Genomic DNA, 15,700 nt, shown 5'->3' with positions numbered 1-15,700 from the left:
CCTTTATATATCTATCTATCTATCTATCTATCTATCTATCTATCTATCTATCTATCTATCTATCTATCTAGATATATCTATAGACAGACAGCTAGATAGACAGATAGATACGCACGCATGCGCGCGCGCACACACACATTTATCAATCTATGTAAACCAAATTATTCTTATATTATTTTTAAAGGCTTATTTATTTATTTATTTGTTTGTTTGTTTGTTTGTTTGTTTGTTTTTGTTTATACAAGAACCAGGGTAAGGGTACAGGCCAGATGCTACCCACATGGTGCAGCAGACCTCTCCTTGTCTCACATGCTGCTTCCCTCGGCAATGTATTTCACTACATCTGTTGTTTTGTTTCCCACTCTGTTTCTGGTGGGCCCTCTCACCCCCCACCCCACACCTCTCGCCTGTACCCCAGTTCGAAAACACATGGTTATTGAGGGTTTCCTTGGTGGCACCCAATGTGGGAGGCAGAGCTGGGGGTGCGGGGGTGTGGGGAGTGTTTTATATCATTTCATTAAGGGAAGACTTGGTCTGGGCACCTAGCTCAGCTAAACAACGCTGGGAGATGCAAATTAGCTTAAGAAGAGGGGGCAGGGGAACCAATGGGGTTGCCATGGGAACCTGGCCATCAATAGGGGCTAGCAAGAATTTCCGGAAATGCAAAACAGAGCAATCTCCCATCTCACCCGCTGCTTCCCTTAGCAGTGTATTTCAATTAGTCCTCCTTTTCTGTTCTTCACTCTTTTCTGGTGAATTCCTTCACCACCACCCACGCCCCCCCGCCCACACACACACCTCTTGCCTGCACCCCAGCTCTTGTATGTGTAAATAAATAAATTTAATCCCGAGAGACTGCGAGAGATCCGGATTGGAGCCCCCCTCCCCCATCGCGGCTGCCGCCGCCGCCGCCGCCGCCGCCGCCGCCGCCACCACCACCTGGCTATCAGGCTCATGATCATGCACATGCCCTTAGGGTGTGTTTTCATCTATCCAAGAGCCGTCCTGATTTCCCGCTTTGCCCAGCTGGATGATAATCTTGTGGGATCAGTGCAGTCTTGGTGAAGCGCATCATAAACAGTTACATAAATAAACCAGCAGAGCCCATCTGCTGGGAGGAAACCTGAAAGCCCTCAGAACATTCCTCGCAATAAAAGTGCCTTTGGTTTATGCCAGGAGGTTGGGCGGGGTTGGGTGGGTTTGGGTGGATGGCTGGCTGGCTGGCCTGGAGTCGCTTAGACTCACGATGGGATTTAGAGTGCGCGCGCACGTGTGTGTGTGTGTGTGTGTGTGTGTGTGTGTGTGTGTGTGTGTGTGTGTGTGTGTGTTTGGGGGGGAGGGGTCCTTGTTCCATGACACCATCTGTTTCAACCGCCAGGAAGTAAGCCTCCTGGGATTTCGGTGGAGTGACTCATCAAGCTCCAAAGAGGGGCCTCCCCTGGTGGCGCAGCGGTTGAGCGCTGGGTTGCTTGAGGCTGCCTAAAGCCTCTGCAGTGATTCCCTGGCCACTGGCGAGGGTCCCACAAAAAAAAAAAAAAAAAAAAAAAAAAAGCTCCAAAGAGGAGAGAGAGAGACAGACAGGACAGACACACACACACACGCACACGCACACACATATAGACACGCGCTGAATACTAAAAGACTCACGTTAAAACGGCCACATCGGGCCTCCATGGTGGCGCAAGGGGTTAAGACGCAACCTATGAAGCAATCCACAGCCACTGCAGCACGAGTTCGATCCCCGGCCAAGGAGCTACCCACATGGCGCAGCAGACCTCTCCTGTCTCGCCCGCTGCTCCCCTCAGCAGTGTACTTCAGTCCATCTGCCTGCTCTGTTCCCCACTCTGTCTCTGGTGAATCCTATCACCACCCCTACCCCCACCCCCACCTTTCTGGCCTGTACCCCAGTTCTTGTATGCATAAATGAATATTAAAAAAATAAATAAAATGGCCACATCCCCTAATGCCATTTACAGATTCGATGCGCTGCCTCTTCCAGATCCCCGTGAGATTTTAAAGATATATTCTGAGGCAGGGATACTGGTGTTATTTTTAAAGCCGAGATACTGTATTTGTGGCTCAGCTGAAGTCGAACCCCAAGCCATGATCATGGAGGATAAGACTAGAAAGTTTGGGGAAGGAGGTGATACTGGAATTGTCAGGCCTAGTCTCCCAGCCAGGAACAGATCCCAGGCTGCAGGTGCAGCGCCAAGTCCCAGCCACCAGACCACCACGGGTTGGTGTGTCATGAAGCCGCAGCAGGACCTTCGCAGACGCTCAGGCAAGCAAGCGAGAAGAGGCAGGTTTGTTTAGAGAAAGAAAAATTTTTTTGAGGAGAAAAAGAACAGAAATGAAGTAGGACTCCCAGGCCATGAAACCAGGCCAGGGAGGGGCAAGGAAGCCAAAGTGGAGTCGTGTCTCAGGGAATATATACCTTCTTTCCCTCATTATTCTAAAGCTCCACCAGTGTCTTTGTGATTGGTTAGCTCTAGGCTTTCTCACTTAACCTGCTACTGAGCGGGGGATCTTTACCTTCCTTATCTAACAGGTGTGTCCCTCCCCATTTGTTGCATCTTCCCCCTTGTTTGATAGATTTATCTTTATGGCCCAGCCTCCCAGATGAGCACCCCTGCATTTTAGGGAAGAGAAAGTTCAACATCAGCTATTGAAGAAAAACAGGCTGGTGCCCACCAGTCTCAGTGCTGACCCCTTCTCATCCTCCCCCTTGCATAAATATCCCTGCACTCTGACAAAGGGGAGGACGGTGGTCTTCCAGACATGAGTCTGCTGCCCTCCTAATTTGTCCATAAATTAAACCACTCTCCATTTCCCCAAACTCCACCTCCCTTTATCACCTGGGGGAAACCAAAGCCAGCGTTCACAATGTTGTCCTTGGTCCTGGGATGTTTATTGTTCCCAGTGGAATTAGGTACATTCCTCTAGTTGTCCTTATCTCTGAAGCCTTCCTAAACTCTTCAGAGGTCCCCTCCTGCAAAACTGCCTAATGACCCTAACTTGCCCTATGTCTCAGAGGCATCACAAGGCCCAGAAGACATTGTCACATTGTCGTCAAACAATGGGGAGGGGAAGCACAGACCAGGTGGGGACAGGGAGATGGAGAGAGCCATTGTTAAACAATCACCCCGGCCCTTCCCCATCGACCCGGCCTCATATAGAGGGAAAAATGCTTAGGTGCCAGCCAGCCCTAGAGAGAATGAACTTCACAGCAGTTAACAGTCCCACAAAGAAATGAACCTCTCCGCGAGGCGATGAAGACTTCTTTGTCAGTGCCTTCTCTGCACTGGCAAGGTGCCACAGTGGCTGTACTGCCTGCCTGTCCCGCCTGCCTGCGACCGACCGACCCACCCACCCACCCGCCAACCGGCTGACTATGCAGGTGTTTCTCTTCACCGGCCTGATCCCTTCATGCCTCCCTGCCTCCCTGCCTCCCTCCCTCCCTCCCACTCTTGGCAAAGCAGCACAAGCAATACTGCCCACCTGTGACTAGGCAGGCCTCTCTTTTAAACAAACCCGTCCCTTACAGGGGCAGCTCTCTCTGCCACTTGTGTCTGTGCGAGCATCCCTAACTTCCCTTCCCTTTTTTACCATGAACCTGCCCCCTTGGGATAGAACCAAAAGGCCTCTGTCTGGTGGGGACCCTCACCGCTTATCGCTGAAAGGGAAGGCCCGAGGAAACTTTCCTCACAGGCCCCCCCCCCCCCCAACACCCAACACCTCCTCTTCAAACCAACATCAAGCCCACCAACTGCCAGGCTGCCTATACCGGTCGTTTGTGATGTTGCAGGCGCCACTCCTTGTCTTTCTTTTTAAAAAAATAACCACCCTTTGTTTCCAGTTTCGAGATGGTCGCTTAAACTGTTTAATTTTTTTCCCATCTCTCCCTCTCTCTCTTCGTTTTTTTCCCAAAAGTCCGGATGTGACGTATTAAAGGACCCGACGGAAATAGAACTGAAGGCATTCTGAAATGGCGAACTGTACAGTGAAGGATGCGCACAGTATCCACGGCACCAACCCTCAATATCTGGTGGAGAAGATCATTCGAACGCGAATCTATGAGTCCAAATACTGGAAAGAAGAGTGCTTTGGACTTACAGCTGAACTTGCAGTAGATAAAGCCATGGAGTTAAGGTTTGTGGGTGGCATCTATGGTGGCAACATAAAGCCAACTCCCTTTCTATGTTTGACCTTGAAGATGCTTCAGATTCAACCAGAGAAGGACATCATTGTACAGTTTATCAAAAATGAAGACTTCAAGTATGTCCGCATGGTGGGAGCACTTTACATGAGGCTGACAGGCACTGCAACTGACTGCTACAAGTACTTGGAGCCTCTGTATAATGACTACAGAAAAATCAAGATCCAGAAACCCAACGGAGAATTTGAACTGATGCATGTAGATGAGTTTATTGATGAACTGCTGCACAGTGAGAGAGTCTGTGACATCGTTCTCCCACGGCTGCAGAAACGCTATGTACTAGAGGAAGCTGAGCAATGGGAACCATCACCTGATCACTGCCGCAGGAGCCACCGAGACGTAGACAGACCCTGGCGCTCTCCCACACTGCGCTATAAGAGGAGTAGGAGCCAGTCTCCAAGAAGGCAGAGTCGGTCTCCCAAAAGGAGGAGACCCTCCCCTCGCCAAGAAAGGCATCAGAGCAGAAGTCCAAGAGGACATCGCCGTTGGACCCGAGATAGACGGCACAGATCCCGTTCCAAATCACCAGGTCATCATCGCAGTCACAGATGCAGGAGCCACTCAAAGTCTCCCGAAAGATCGAAGAAAAGCCACAAGAAGAGCCAGAGAAGGAATGAATAATGGAATCAGTCTGGTTTTAGTCCAAAAGGCTTATGGATGAAGGCGTCTGTGTGACGGGATTAAGAACTACTTCCGGGGGGCCTCCCCGGCGTCGCAGCGGTTGAGCGCTGGGTTGCAAAGCTGCCCGCAGCTTCTGCAGCGCCGGCCGATTTGATCCCCGGGCGGGCGAGGGTCCCGCATGGCGCGCAGACCTCTCCTGCCGCCCGCTGCTCCCCTCAGCAGTGTACTTCGTCAGTCTGTTACCGAATGCCGGCCTCAGTTTCCCTCAGCCAATAAAAGGAAACCGAGTTTGAGGAAAAGGAAAGCGGTTTTATTGGTCGACAAATGAGGAGGGCGGCAGACTCATGTCCACAAGACCGCCGTCCTGCCCTTTGGCAGTGGGCAGGGGTATTTATACTAGGGGGAGAGGGGCAGGGGTTCGCGAAGGGGAGGAGGAAGAGGTCCACACGGAGACAGGTGGGCGCCAGCTCAACACGGAGATGGATGGGTACCAGCTGGTTTTCATCAAGGGGAGGGGGAAAGTGTCAGCACAGAGATGGGGAAGGAGTCTTCAGAGGCCCATGGGTGTCAACTCATTCATTAAGGGAAGGGGAAGGTGTCTGCACGGAAACCGGTGAGCGCCAGCTTGTTTTTCTTCTCAAAGGGCAGGGGGGAGCTGCAACAAATGGGAAAGACAAGCTGTTAGTCCTCTTAATGCTAGATAAGGGGGAATTGCAAGAAATGGGGAAAGGACAAACTTGTTAACTGTATCAAGTCTGCCTGCTCTGCTCTGCCCTCTGGCTCTGGTGAATTCTCTCACCCCCCCCCCCCCCCCCCGCACTTCTGACTGTACCCAGTGCTTGTATAAACAAATAAAAAATTAAAAAATAAATAAAAAATGTATGGGGGGGGGAAGTTCCCCACGAAATAGTCATGATGATCCATTTCAGGGATGAAGAGTCAATCGAAAAGCTGTGACCGCATAAAGATCTTCTAGAAGTTATTTTCACGTCATTCAAAAGAGGGGTCAGTGAGGAATTGGCCTATCTGCCAGTAAGGGGGTGCTTCTTAAAGAGGGCTTCCGGGGCCTCCCCGGTCACGCAAGGGTTTAAGAAGGAACCTATGAAGCTATCCACCCACCGCCACTGCTGCCCGAGTTCGATCCCCAGCAGACCTCTCGTGACTTGCCCGCTGCTCCCTTCAGCAGTGTATTTCCATCAATCTGCCTGTTCTGTTCCCCACTCTGTCTCCTGTGAATCCTCTCACCTCCCATGCCTCTGGCCTGTACCCCAGTTCTTGTATGCATAAATAAATAAATAAATAAATCTTTTAAAAAAGAAAAACAAACAAACAAAAACTACAGACCCCGCATGGAGGCGCTGTGTGAGGACCAGCAAGACTTCTTACCAAACCTAACTGAAAGGTCTGGCAGGGACCAGAGTTGCTAGGGCGAAGAAGCATCTGGTAGGAAGCCCACCTAAGGACGAGAATGCTGCTGATAAATCTCGCCGTCCTCCTCCTCCTCCTCGTCTTTCCCTGCCGAACCTTTCACTAACTTGGCCTTCAACCCCTCTGCTGACTCAGAAGCTGCAGCACCCGACCCCCCCACCAATGTGTTTCCAAATGGAACCAGGATGTTATTTTCTCCTACCCCCGCAACAATGGGCTCATCTTTTCCAATTTCCCAAAGGAAGGAAGATGGGGTCGCCGCCGGCCTCCAGACCTCCCCCCCCCACCCCCATAGGCAGGTGACCTCAGCCTGAGATAATTCCCTCTTTCATGACCTTGACGTCTGTCATGCATCCCAGACCCAGTAGAGTCACTGTCATTTCTCGCAGAGGACAGGAGAATCGTGGAACTCTCGGCATATTTTTGCAGTCCTTCAATGCTGAGACAGGCGTGCGGGCGTGCGGGCGGGCGGGCGGGCGGGCAGAGCAAGAGAGACTCCAACTCTGAGAGAGGCAGAACTAACCCCCTTTCCACCGGTCAGGTGCCCATAGTTCCTGAGTCGTTGAATAAATGCATCTCCGTCTTTAAAATAAACTCGCTTGGATTTTTTTTTTAAGATTTATTAATTCATTGATTGATTTATGCATACAAGAGCTGGGGTACGGGCCAGAGATGGGGGGCGGAGGGGAAGGTGAGAGGGTTCACCGGAGACAGAGTGGGGAGCAGAACAGGCAGACGGACTGAAACACACTGCTGTTGGGGGGGCGCGGGGGGAGCAGGGGGCAAGACAGGAGGAGAGGTCTGCCTCGCCATGTGGGTTGCTCCCTGGCCAGCCGGGGGATGGAGAACTTGTGCTGCAGAGGCTGTGGACTGCTTCATGGTGTGGTGCTTAACCCCTTGCGCCACCAGGGAGTCCCAAACTCCCTTGCATTTTTGCGATTTTTTTCACTTCGCTACCTTAAAGGTTTTTTGTTGTCGTTCTCTCATCGCCAGGTCCTAATTCCTGAAGATAATCACGTTCATTAAAACGGCTGCGGATGAAACCTATCATGCAAGATTGAGGGAGGGGCGGGGCGGGGCGGGGAGAGGCGCCGGAGAGGAATACTCACCCATGTTAACCTTGCTACTAGATCCCTAGAGCCTTGCTACTCAAAGGAATGGACAGAGAGAGGATTCACTTGGCGTGGGGGAGGGGGTGGTCCTGTGAAAATGCAGATTGCGTGGCAGCAAAGCCCAACGTTGTGCCTGACTGAGGAACACACCCCCAAGCCCCCAGCACTTTAGGAGGAACAGTAGACTCTCTGGGGGAGGGGGACGAACGGGGAGGTGTGGGCCCCACGGGGGGGGGGGGGGGGAGCGTTTCCCATTCAAATGTAGAGCGCGCTCCTCCCTCGCCTCCGGAGAAAGGCGGAGGTTTGACCTAGGTAGGCCTGAGCTGGCGTCTCCTCCCAGGCCACCGCCCTCCCCGGCTCCAGTGCCAACCCCCCCCCCACCCCCCCCCTCGAGTCCCCCTCGCTGGGTGGGTGGGGGTGGGGGGAGGGTGTATGGTCCTCGGCTTCCGCAGGCCAGGCGGCAGCGGCGTCGGGCGAGGGCCGGCGATCTGTGCAATTCTCTTCAACCGTGAAACAACAGAAAAAAAAAAAAAAAAAACCAAAGTGTCCGCTCTTTGGCACTCTGCCCTGGTGGCAGGTCTTCTTTCGGTAATCACCACTCGCCTTCCCATGCTCTTCTAGAGAGTGCTCTCCATCTCTGCTCCCTGGCCTGAGCCCACCCGCTTCCCCCGGGAAAGGCTGGGTGTCCTGCAAACATTGCAGGCCGGCTAGGTTCATTGTCAGTTCTCGCAGAGGAAGGAATTGTGGCGCCTCTGGCATATTTTTGCATTCCTTCCTTTCATGCTGAGACGGGGGTGGGGGTGGGGGGCCCTACAGGCAGGTGGGCAGGCAGAGCCAGAGGGACTCCCATGCTGAGAGAGGCAGAACAGCGCTTCCACTGCCCAAGCCCCCTTCACACCGTGAAGAGCCCATAGCCGCACAGCCGATACTTTGTTGCAAACCTGTTGCTTGCTAGATGCCCAAATGTTGGAAAACATAGCGTTGCAACGTACAGGCTGTCTGTTGTGTGGAAGGCGAAAAGTAGCCTGATTTACTCATTTTCCTTACACTGGGTGTCATGGGCACAGAGTTCCCCCCAACCCAGTCTCCCCAAGGACAGGTCAGAGCCCCCCCCCCCCCCCACCCCCGCCCCTAATTTGGTGGGCGGGGTAGGAAACCCATGTGCTCACACAGGATTCCTGTAAAAAAGGATGGGGACAGGTGGCAGGATGCTAGGCGCCACCTGGAGGAGTCCGAAGTGAGCTCCACCGGCGCGACACCCAGTTTGTGGAAAATTGTAAAAGAAGAATCCCTCTGAGAGGTTTCACCTGCCTGGCAGTTTCTTTTTTCTTTAAGATTTGTTGTTATTTGGGGTCTCCCTGGTGGAGCAAGGGCTTAAGACGCAACCTATGAAGCTGTGCGCAGCCACTGCAGCATGAGTTCCATTTCCCGGCCGGCCAGGGAGGTGACCCGCATGGCGCAGCAGACCTCTGCTGACTCGCCTGCTGCTCCCCTCATGTAGGGTAAGGTAAGAAGTATCAGGGTTTTCTGCCCTCCCGCCATTAGGATAGAGGACGGAGCCCTGTGGTCCCGAATGCATGCCTGATGGCGGGCACCTGGAATAGGGTCTGGGCCTATGTAGATGGGATTCACCCGGGGCTGAGACTGGGCTTTCAGGGGCGGCGGCGCGGGGACGTCAGCAGAAGCCGAGCGAAGAGAAGCAGAGAAGCAGAAGCAGAACCACGCGAGAGCAGAAGCCGAGAGAAGGCCGGAGAGCCCAGATAGAGTGAAGACTTGCTGGGGGGGCCTCCCCGGTGGTGCAGCGGTTGAGCGCTGGGTTGCGAAGCTGCCCGCAGCCTCTGAGGCACCAGTTCGATCCCCGGCTGCTCCCCGGCCACCGAGGAGGGTCCCACATGGCGCGCAGACCTCTCCTGCCGCCCGCTGCTCCCCTCAGCAGTGTACTTTGGTCCTTCTGCCTGCTCTGCTCCCTGCTCTGGCTCTGGTGAATTCTCTCACCCTCCCGTGCTTCTGACTGTACCCAGTGCTTGTATAAATAAAAATAAAGTAAATAAATCTTTAAAAAAAAAAAAAAAAAGACTTCCTGGGGGGCTGGGAGGCCTCCCAGCCCCCCAGCACCCTTGCCTGCCGTGGTGCACCTGGTAAATCCAAATAAAAGCCTGCAAAAGTCACCGAGGGCTCCAGGACTCTGACTCCTCCTTTACCGTGTCTGCATGGGATCACAGAAAACCTGCCCTGTGCCCATTCCTGCCCTTACACCTCAGCAGTGTATTTCAGTCCATCTGCCTGTTCTCTTTTCCCACTCTGTCTCTGGTGAATCCTCTCACCCGCCGCCCCCCCCCCCCCCCCCAGCATCTCTGGCTTGTACCCCAGTTCTTGTATGCATCTTTAGGAAAAAGATTTGGTGTTATTTATTTACGCATACAAGAGCTGGGGTGTAGGCCAGAGGGGTGGGGTGGGGCGGGGCAGGGGCGTGGGGTGTGTGTGTGTGTGTGTGTGTGTGTGTGTGTGTGTGTGTGTGTGTGTGTAGGAGGTGGTGGTGGTGGTGGTGGTGGTGGTGAGAGTGGGGGAGCAGAACGGGCAGGATTGACTGACTGAAAGACGCTTGTTGGGTAAATGAACAAGCGTCAGGCTTTTCTGCCCTCCCGCCATTAGGACTGATGATGGATCTGCGGCCCTGAAGGCATGCCTGATGGCTGGCACCTGGAGTAGGGTGTGGGGGCATACATAAGTGGGTACACCTGGGCTGAGACTGGGCTTAGAAGGGCGTTGTCACGGGGACACTAAGGGAACGAAAGAGAAGAAAGGAAGAGCAGAGGCCACCAGAGAAGGCCGGACAGCAGCCCAGAAAGAGTGAAGACTCGCTGGGGGCTGGGAGACCAGCCAGCCTCCCGCCCGCGTGCAACCCTTCCCCCCTCCCCCCCCTTCCCCTTACCTGCCGTGTACCTGGTAAATTCAATAAAAGCCTGGAAAAGCCACCGAGGGCTCCAGGACTCCTCCTTCACCCGTCTGCTCGAATCATAGAGATCCTGCACCGTAACTTCCTGCCCGTGCAACGCTGCTGAGGGGAGCAGCAGCAGCAGCAGCAGCAGCAGCAGCAGCAGCAACAGCAGCAGCAGCAGCAGCAGCAGCAGCAGCAGCAGCAGCAGCAGCAGCAGCAGCAGGAGAGACAGGAGAGGTCCACTGTGCCAGGCAGCCATGTGGGTCAGCTCCCTGGCCGGGGATCGAACTCGTGCTGCCATGGGTGCCGATAGCTTGATAGCTTCGTAGTGGTGAAACGTAAGCCCCTGTGCCACCAGGGAGGCCCTCACCTGGTGGTTTCTGTAGCTTCCGTTCCGTTCCGTTCCCATTGCCCTTAAGCAGCAGCTCTCACCCTTTTGGACCCAAGACACAAATGAGAGGCAGAAAAGTGAGGTCTGCTAGATAGACCCAGCCAGGGAGACCACTCACCTATCTTGCCTGCCAGCCAGGACCGAACTGACTACCCCTGCTCCCAGCCCCCCATACACACTGTGGCTTTTAGTCTGGCCAAGCCAAGCTTAAGGGAGCTCTTATGATAGGAGGTGGGGTGGGGGTGGTGATGGAGCTGTTCTCATGGGGTCAGTCAACCGCAGGATCTACCGCCTCAGGCCTCGTCCTATGGCATGATCTGTGGCATCCGGTGTTTGTCGAAAAGCCGTTTTCCTTTCCTTTTGGTGGGGGTGTTGCGGGTGGGGGAGGTACGTGTGCATGCATACAGATGATTCAAGGGACCTAACTACCTACCTACCTACCTACCTACCTACCTACCTACCCACCTGTTAATGCGGTGCCACAAAGCGTAGGGGGTAAAATCGGGGGAAGGGGAAAGTGATCACGTTCAACAAGATGGCAGACAGGTTGATTATTTATCCGTAAAGTGGTTAACTCACGTGCGGACTTTGAGGTGGAAATACTTTATTCAAAATTTCACAGTGCTAGGGCCTCCCTGGTGGCACAGGGTTAAAGATACAGCGCTGGACCTCCCTGGTGGCCCAAGGGGTGAAGCTGGCTACCTGCCGCCTCTGGAACACGATTTTCCAGGCGGCTAACCCAGATGGTGCAGCAGACCTTGTCCTGTCTCACCCGCAGCTCCCCTCAGCAGCATATTTCAGTCAGTCAGTCAGTCAGTCAGTCAGTCAGTCAGTCAGTCAGTCGGTCAGTCAGCCTGTTCTGTTCCCCACTCTGTCTCCGGTGAATGCTCTCACCCTCCCCCGCATCTCTGGCCTGTACCCCAGTTCCTGCATGCGTGCATAAATAAATCTTAAAAAAAAAAAAAAAAAAAAAAAAGGCAAGGGGCCTCCCTGGTGGCGCAGGCGGTTGAGCGCAGCGCTGTGAAGCTGCAGCCTCTGCAGTGACGGTTTGACCCCTACCGCCGGTCTCATGGCAAGCCGACCTCTCTCTCCTATCTCGCCCGCCGCTCCCCTCAGCAGTGCGTTTCGTCACTCTGCCTGTTCTGTTCCCCGCTCTATCTCCGGTGAACACACACACACACACACACACACACACACACACACACACACACACGGCCCCACCCACCCACCCACCCACCCACCGCGCATCTGGCTGGCCTGTACGCAGGCTCTTGTATAAATAAAATGAACCTTAAAAAAGTAAGTAAGTAAGTAAGTAAGTAAGTAAGTAAGTAAGTAAGTAAAATTTCTTTACCAAAAGAAAAAAAACAAAAAACTAAAAACAGAACGGTACCGTGCCAGTGCCATTTCCTTGTTCCTCAACTGTGCCACCTGGAGTGGTGGGTTCTTAGAAAACCCAGATGCAGATGCAGTGGGGGTGGGGGCGGGCAGGGAAGGGTTTCAGCTCATGTGACTAGGAAGCATCTGTGGGAATGCTAGCTAGCACAGCACAAAGGTGAATGGTCGTCCAGATATCCCACAAACCTCCCCTCCCCCCCACCACACCAAGATGGAAGGTGAAGACTTTGTTTTGTTTTATTTCATTCTTAAAGATTTATTTGTTTGTTTGTTTGCTTGTTTGTTTAGTTATTTAAGGGGCTCCCTGGTGGCGCCAGGGGTTAAGACTAAGATGCAAACTATGAAGCGCTGTGTTGCTGCTGCAGCACGAGTTCAATCCCTGGCCAGGGAGCTACCCACATGAATCCTCTCACCAACCCCCCCCCCCCCCCCCCGCTCCGGCTTGGACCCCAGTTCTTGTTCTCCCCCCCCCCTTTTTTTTTTTTAAAGATTTATTTATTTTTATATAAGAGCCGGGGTACAGGCCAGATGCGCGGGACGGTGAGAGGATTCACCGGAGACAGATCAGGGAACAGAACAGGCAGGCTGATGAAATACACTGCTGAAGGTGAGCAGTGGGTGAGACAGGCGAGGTCGGCTTCGCCATGTGGGTTGCTCCCTGGCCGGCAGGGGATCGTGCTGCAGAGGCTGTGGATTGCTTCATAGTGCGGTGCTTAACCCCTTGCCTTGTGCCACCAGGCAGGCCCCCATAACACATGTGTGTAATTAAAAGGGTTATTGTGTACATGTAACAAATGCCTCTCTAGTGTAGTTTAAAGGCCAGGGAAGGGCAGAGACCCACCCATTAAAATCGGTGCTTTCTCAGCCGTGTGGCGGTTCCTCGAAGTACTAAAAAGGGAGCTACTGGGGACCACCCTGGTGGCACAAGGGTTTAAGTGCGAACACCATGAAGCAATCCGCAGGCGGCATGGCGCAGCTGACCTTGCCCGTCTCGCCCGCCGCTGCTCCCCTCAGCAGTGTCTTTCAGCGCATCCGCCTGTTCTGCTCCCCGCTCTGGCTCTGGTGAATCCCCTCACGTCCTGCGCCTCTGGCCTAGCTACACCCCAGTCCGTGTATGCATACATAAATAACATTTTTTTAAAAAAGCACATAAAGACAGGAATTCAAAGGGATACCTGCACCCCTATGTTTATTGCAACGCTGTTTACAGTAGGCAAGATATGGAGACAACGCAAATGCCCAAAAACACATGGCTGAATCAAAAAGAGGTGGTGGTGTACGGACAAAATGGAACACTGCCCAGCAGCAATCCAAAAAGCTAAGCTCGTGCCATTCGCAGCAACATGGATGGAGCCAGAAGGGATTATGCTCAGTGAAATAAATAAGTCAGAAGGAAAGAGAAAAATTATAGGAGGTGTATAGGGGAACCCAATAAGGCTTGGATTGGGGGGGGGGGAGGAGACAACAATGATTTTAAACAAACAAACAAACAAACATAAAAACCCTAAATCCCAGGCAGTTTTTTTGCAGGTGAGAAGGGGAGGGAGAGGGGTCAACCCAAATCAGGGGAAGGAAGCCCACAGGGGACTATGGCGATGGTGCACGAGTGAATTGACGGTGGGAATTCGATGGGGACTACTACACCTGAGAGGAGAAAGGAAAGGACACAGTGTACAAAAGTGATCAATGATGTAAAATATATAAAAATAAGTAACATCATTAAAAAAAAAAAAATCTCTATGAGTAGGCCTTCCCCGATGGCGCAGGCAACGGTTGAGCAGCGCGCTGTGGAGCTGTCTGCAGCCAGCCTCTGCAGCGCCGGTTCGATCCCGGACAAGCCTGGGTGAGGGTCCCACATGGCGCAGCAGACAGACCTCTCCTGTCTCGCCCGCTGCTCCCCTTCAGCAGTGCATTTCGTCATTCTGCCTGTTCTGTTCCCTGCTCTGTCTCCGGTAAATCCTCTCACCCTCCCGCGCATGTGGCCTGTATCCCGGTTCTTGTATGTATGTTGGTTGGTAGGCAGGTAGGCAGGTAGGTAGGTAGGTAGGTAGGTATGAAATCAGTCCATCCATCCATCCATCCATCCATCCATCCATCCATCCATCCATCCATCCATCCGTCCATCCTAAAAAAAAAAAAAACCGCTATGGCTATGAAAGCCAAAATGAACGAACGGACTGAAAATGAAAATCTGGGCTTTCTTTTTCTCAAACAGTGTTTGGCACAACCCATGAGCTGTTAAGAGACTGACCGGCGGCGGGTGGTCGGTCGGTCAGCTGACAGTTTCTGGAAGTGCTGTCATGTTGTCTGTCTCGTTTTCACATACATAGTGGGCACAAAAGGTATCCTACCAGGGCAAGTGATGATGGATCACAGGTGTCAGGGTGAGAAATCAGACACTTTCCAAAAACTACCAAGGAGGCCATCTAATATAAACCCTCTCCCTTCCCCTCTCCTCCCCCTCCCCCGTCCCCTTCCCCTCTGCATGGGAGAAGGGTACAGATGGGTGGGTGGATGGGTGGGGAGGGAGGCAGGCAGGCAGGCAGGCAGGCAGGCAGGCAGGCAGGCACTTTTTCTCTTATGGCCAGAAGTGCAACGTGAGGGTGTCTGATATGATCGTGCTCTTTCTGAAACCAGGAGGGGAGAACACTTCGTCGCCACTGGCGGTAGCGGTGTCGGGTTTTGGGGCTCCTGGATTTGGGAGTTCCTCACCCCTTGACATCAGCATGAGAGGAATTCGCAGCCAAAGGTTTCACAGAAACCGAGATCAACTTTATTTGGAGACAGAATAACATTCAGAACACCCACCCAGCCGTGGGGGGGGGGGGGGGCGGCGTCCGCGAGGGCTGTGCAGAGTCCTTTGGAAGAGCAAGTGCAAAGGAGGATGGGGGGGGCTCCAGTCTCACAACAGGGTTCAGAAACTGCTCACTCCCTGGCTTGGTAGGGTAGGTACAGTGCGCAGGCGCCACACACCAGGGGCCCCTATTTGGCAGCAGTTTCTAAGCCACGCCCCCTCCTCTTCAGTGGGGTGTTGCCATGGTGTCAAACAGCCCCGCGGGGGTGGGGTGGGGTGGGGTGGGGTGGGGGTGGGTGGTGGCTGGGGGAAGCGTTTCAGGGTAGTAGTGCCAGTCTGTCTCCTTTAGGGGGAGGAAGTTATCATGTAGATTGATCTGCTTGCCCCTGTGGACCAGACGCCGCCACGCCCTAAGCCCTCCCTCCCGCCCGCCCGCCCTCCCTCCCTCCCTCCACCTTAACTTCGACTCGCCAGGAATTAAGTCAATGTCAAGTGGAAAGCATATTTCTGGCGATGGAGACTGAGAGTAGAAAATTGGGGGAAGGGGGCATCACAAGGCCAGAAAATGGCTCACCCAAGGCCAGAAGGTGGAGGTGAGGGTTGGAGTGATGAACACCGACACCATGGTGAAACAAGCTATATCTACGTATGGAAAAGTCAAGTCTCCGGAGGGGAGGCACAGACCAGGTGGGGGCAGGGAGATGGAGGGCCATTGTTGAGCAATCACCGGTGTCCTTCCCAATCAACCCAGTGTAATTTTGTTTCCCCCAGTATAGCGGAAAAAAGTCCTTAGGCGACAGCC

General features: G+C 53.4%; 1 protein-coding gene across 1 annotated transcript; it reads left to right on the top strand.

The window, feature by feature from the left end:
• Positions 1-7: 7 nt before the first annotated feature.
• LOC311188168 (pre-mRNA-splicing factor 38A-like) lies at positions 8-11,797 on the top strand. The gene has a single exon (XM_084259917.1). The coding sequence runs from the start codon at positions 3,986-3,988 to the stop codon at positions 4,835-4,837; it is 852 nt and encodes a 283-aa protein (XP_084116043.1). The 5' UTR covers positions 8-3,985; the 3' UTR covers positions 4,838-11,797.
• The last annotated feature ends 3,903 nt before the right edge of the window (positions 11,798-15,700 follow it).

Source organism: Talpa europaea (assembly GCF_964194135.1).
Source record: "Talpa europaea genome assembly, contig: HAP1_SCAFFOLD_510, whole genome shotgun sequence".
Lineage (NCBI taxonomy): Eukaryota > Metazoa > Chordata > Mammalia > Eulipotyphla > Talpidae > Talpa > Talpa europaea.
This window is presented reverse-complemented; position numbering and strand designations above follow the sequence as displayed.

Bases quoted from the DNA above. Each gene is read 5' to 3' on its own strand.
- LOC311188168 (XM_084259917.1), top strand. From the start codon at position 3,986: ATGGCGAACTGTACAGTGAAGGATGCGCACAGTATCCACGGCACCAAC.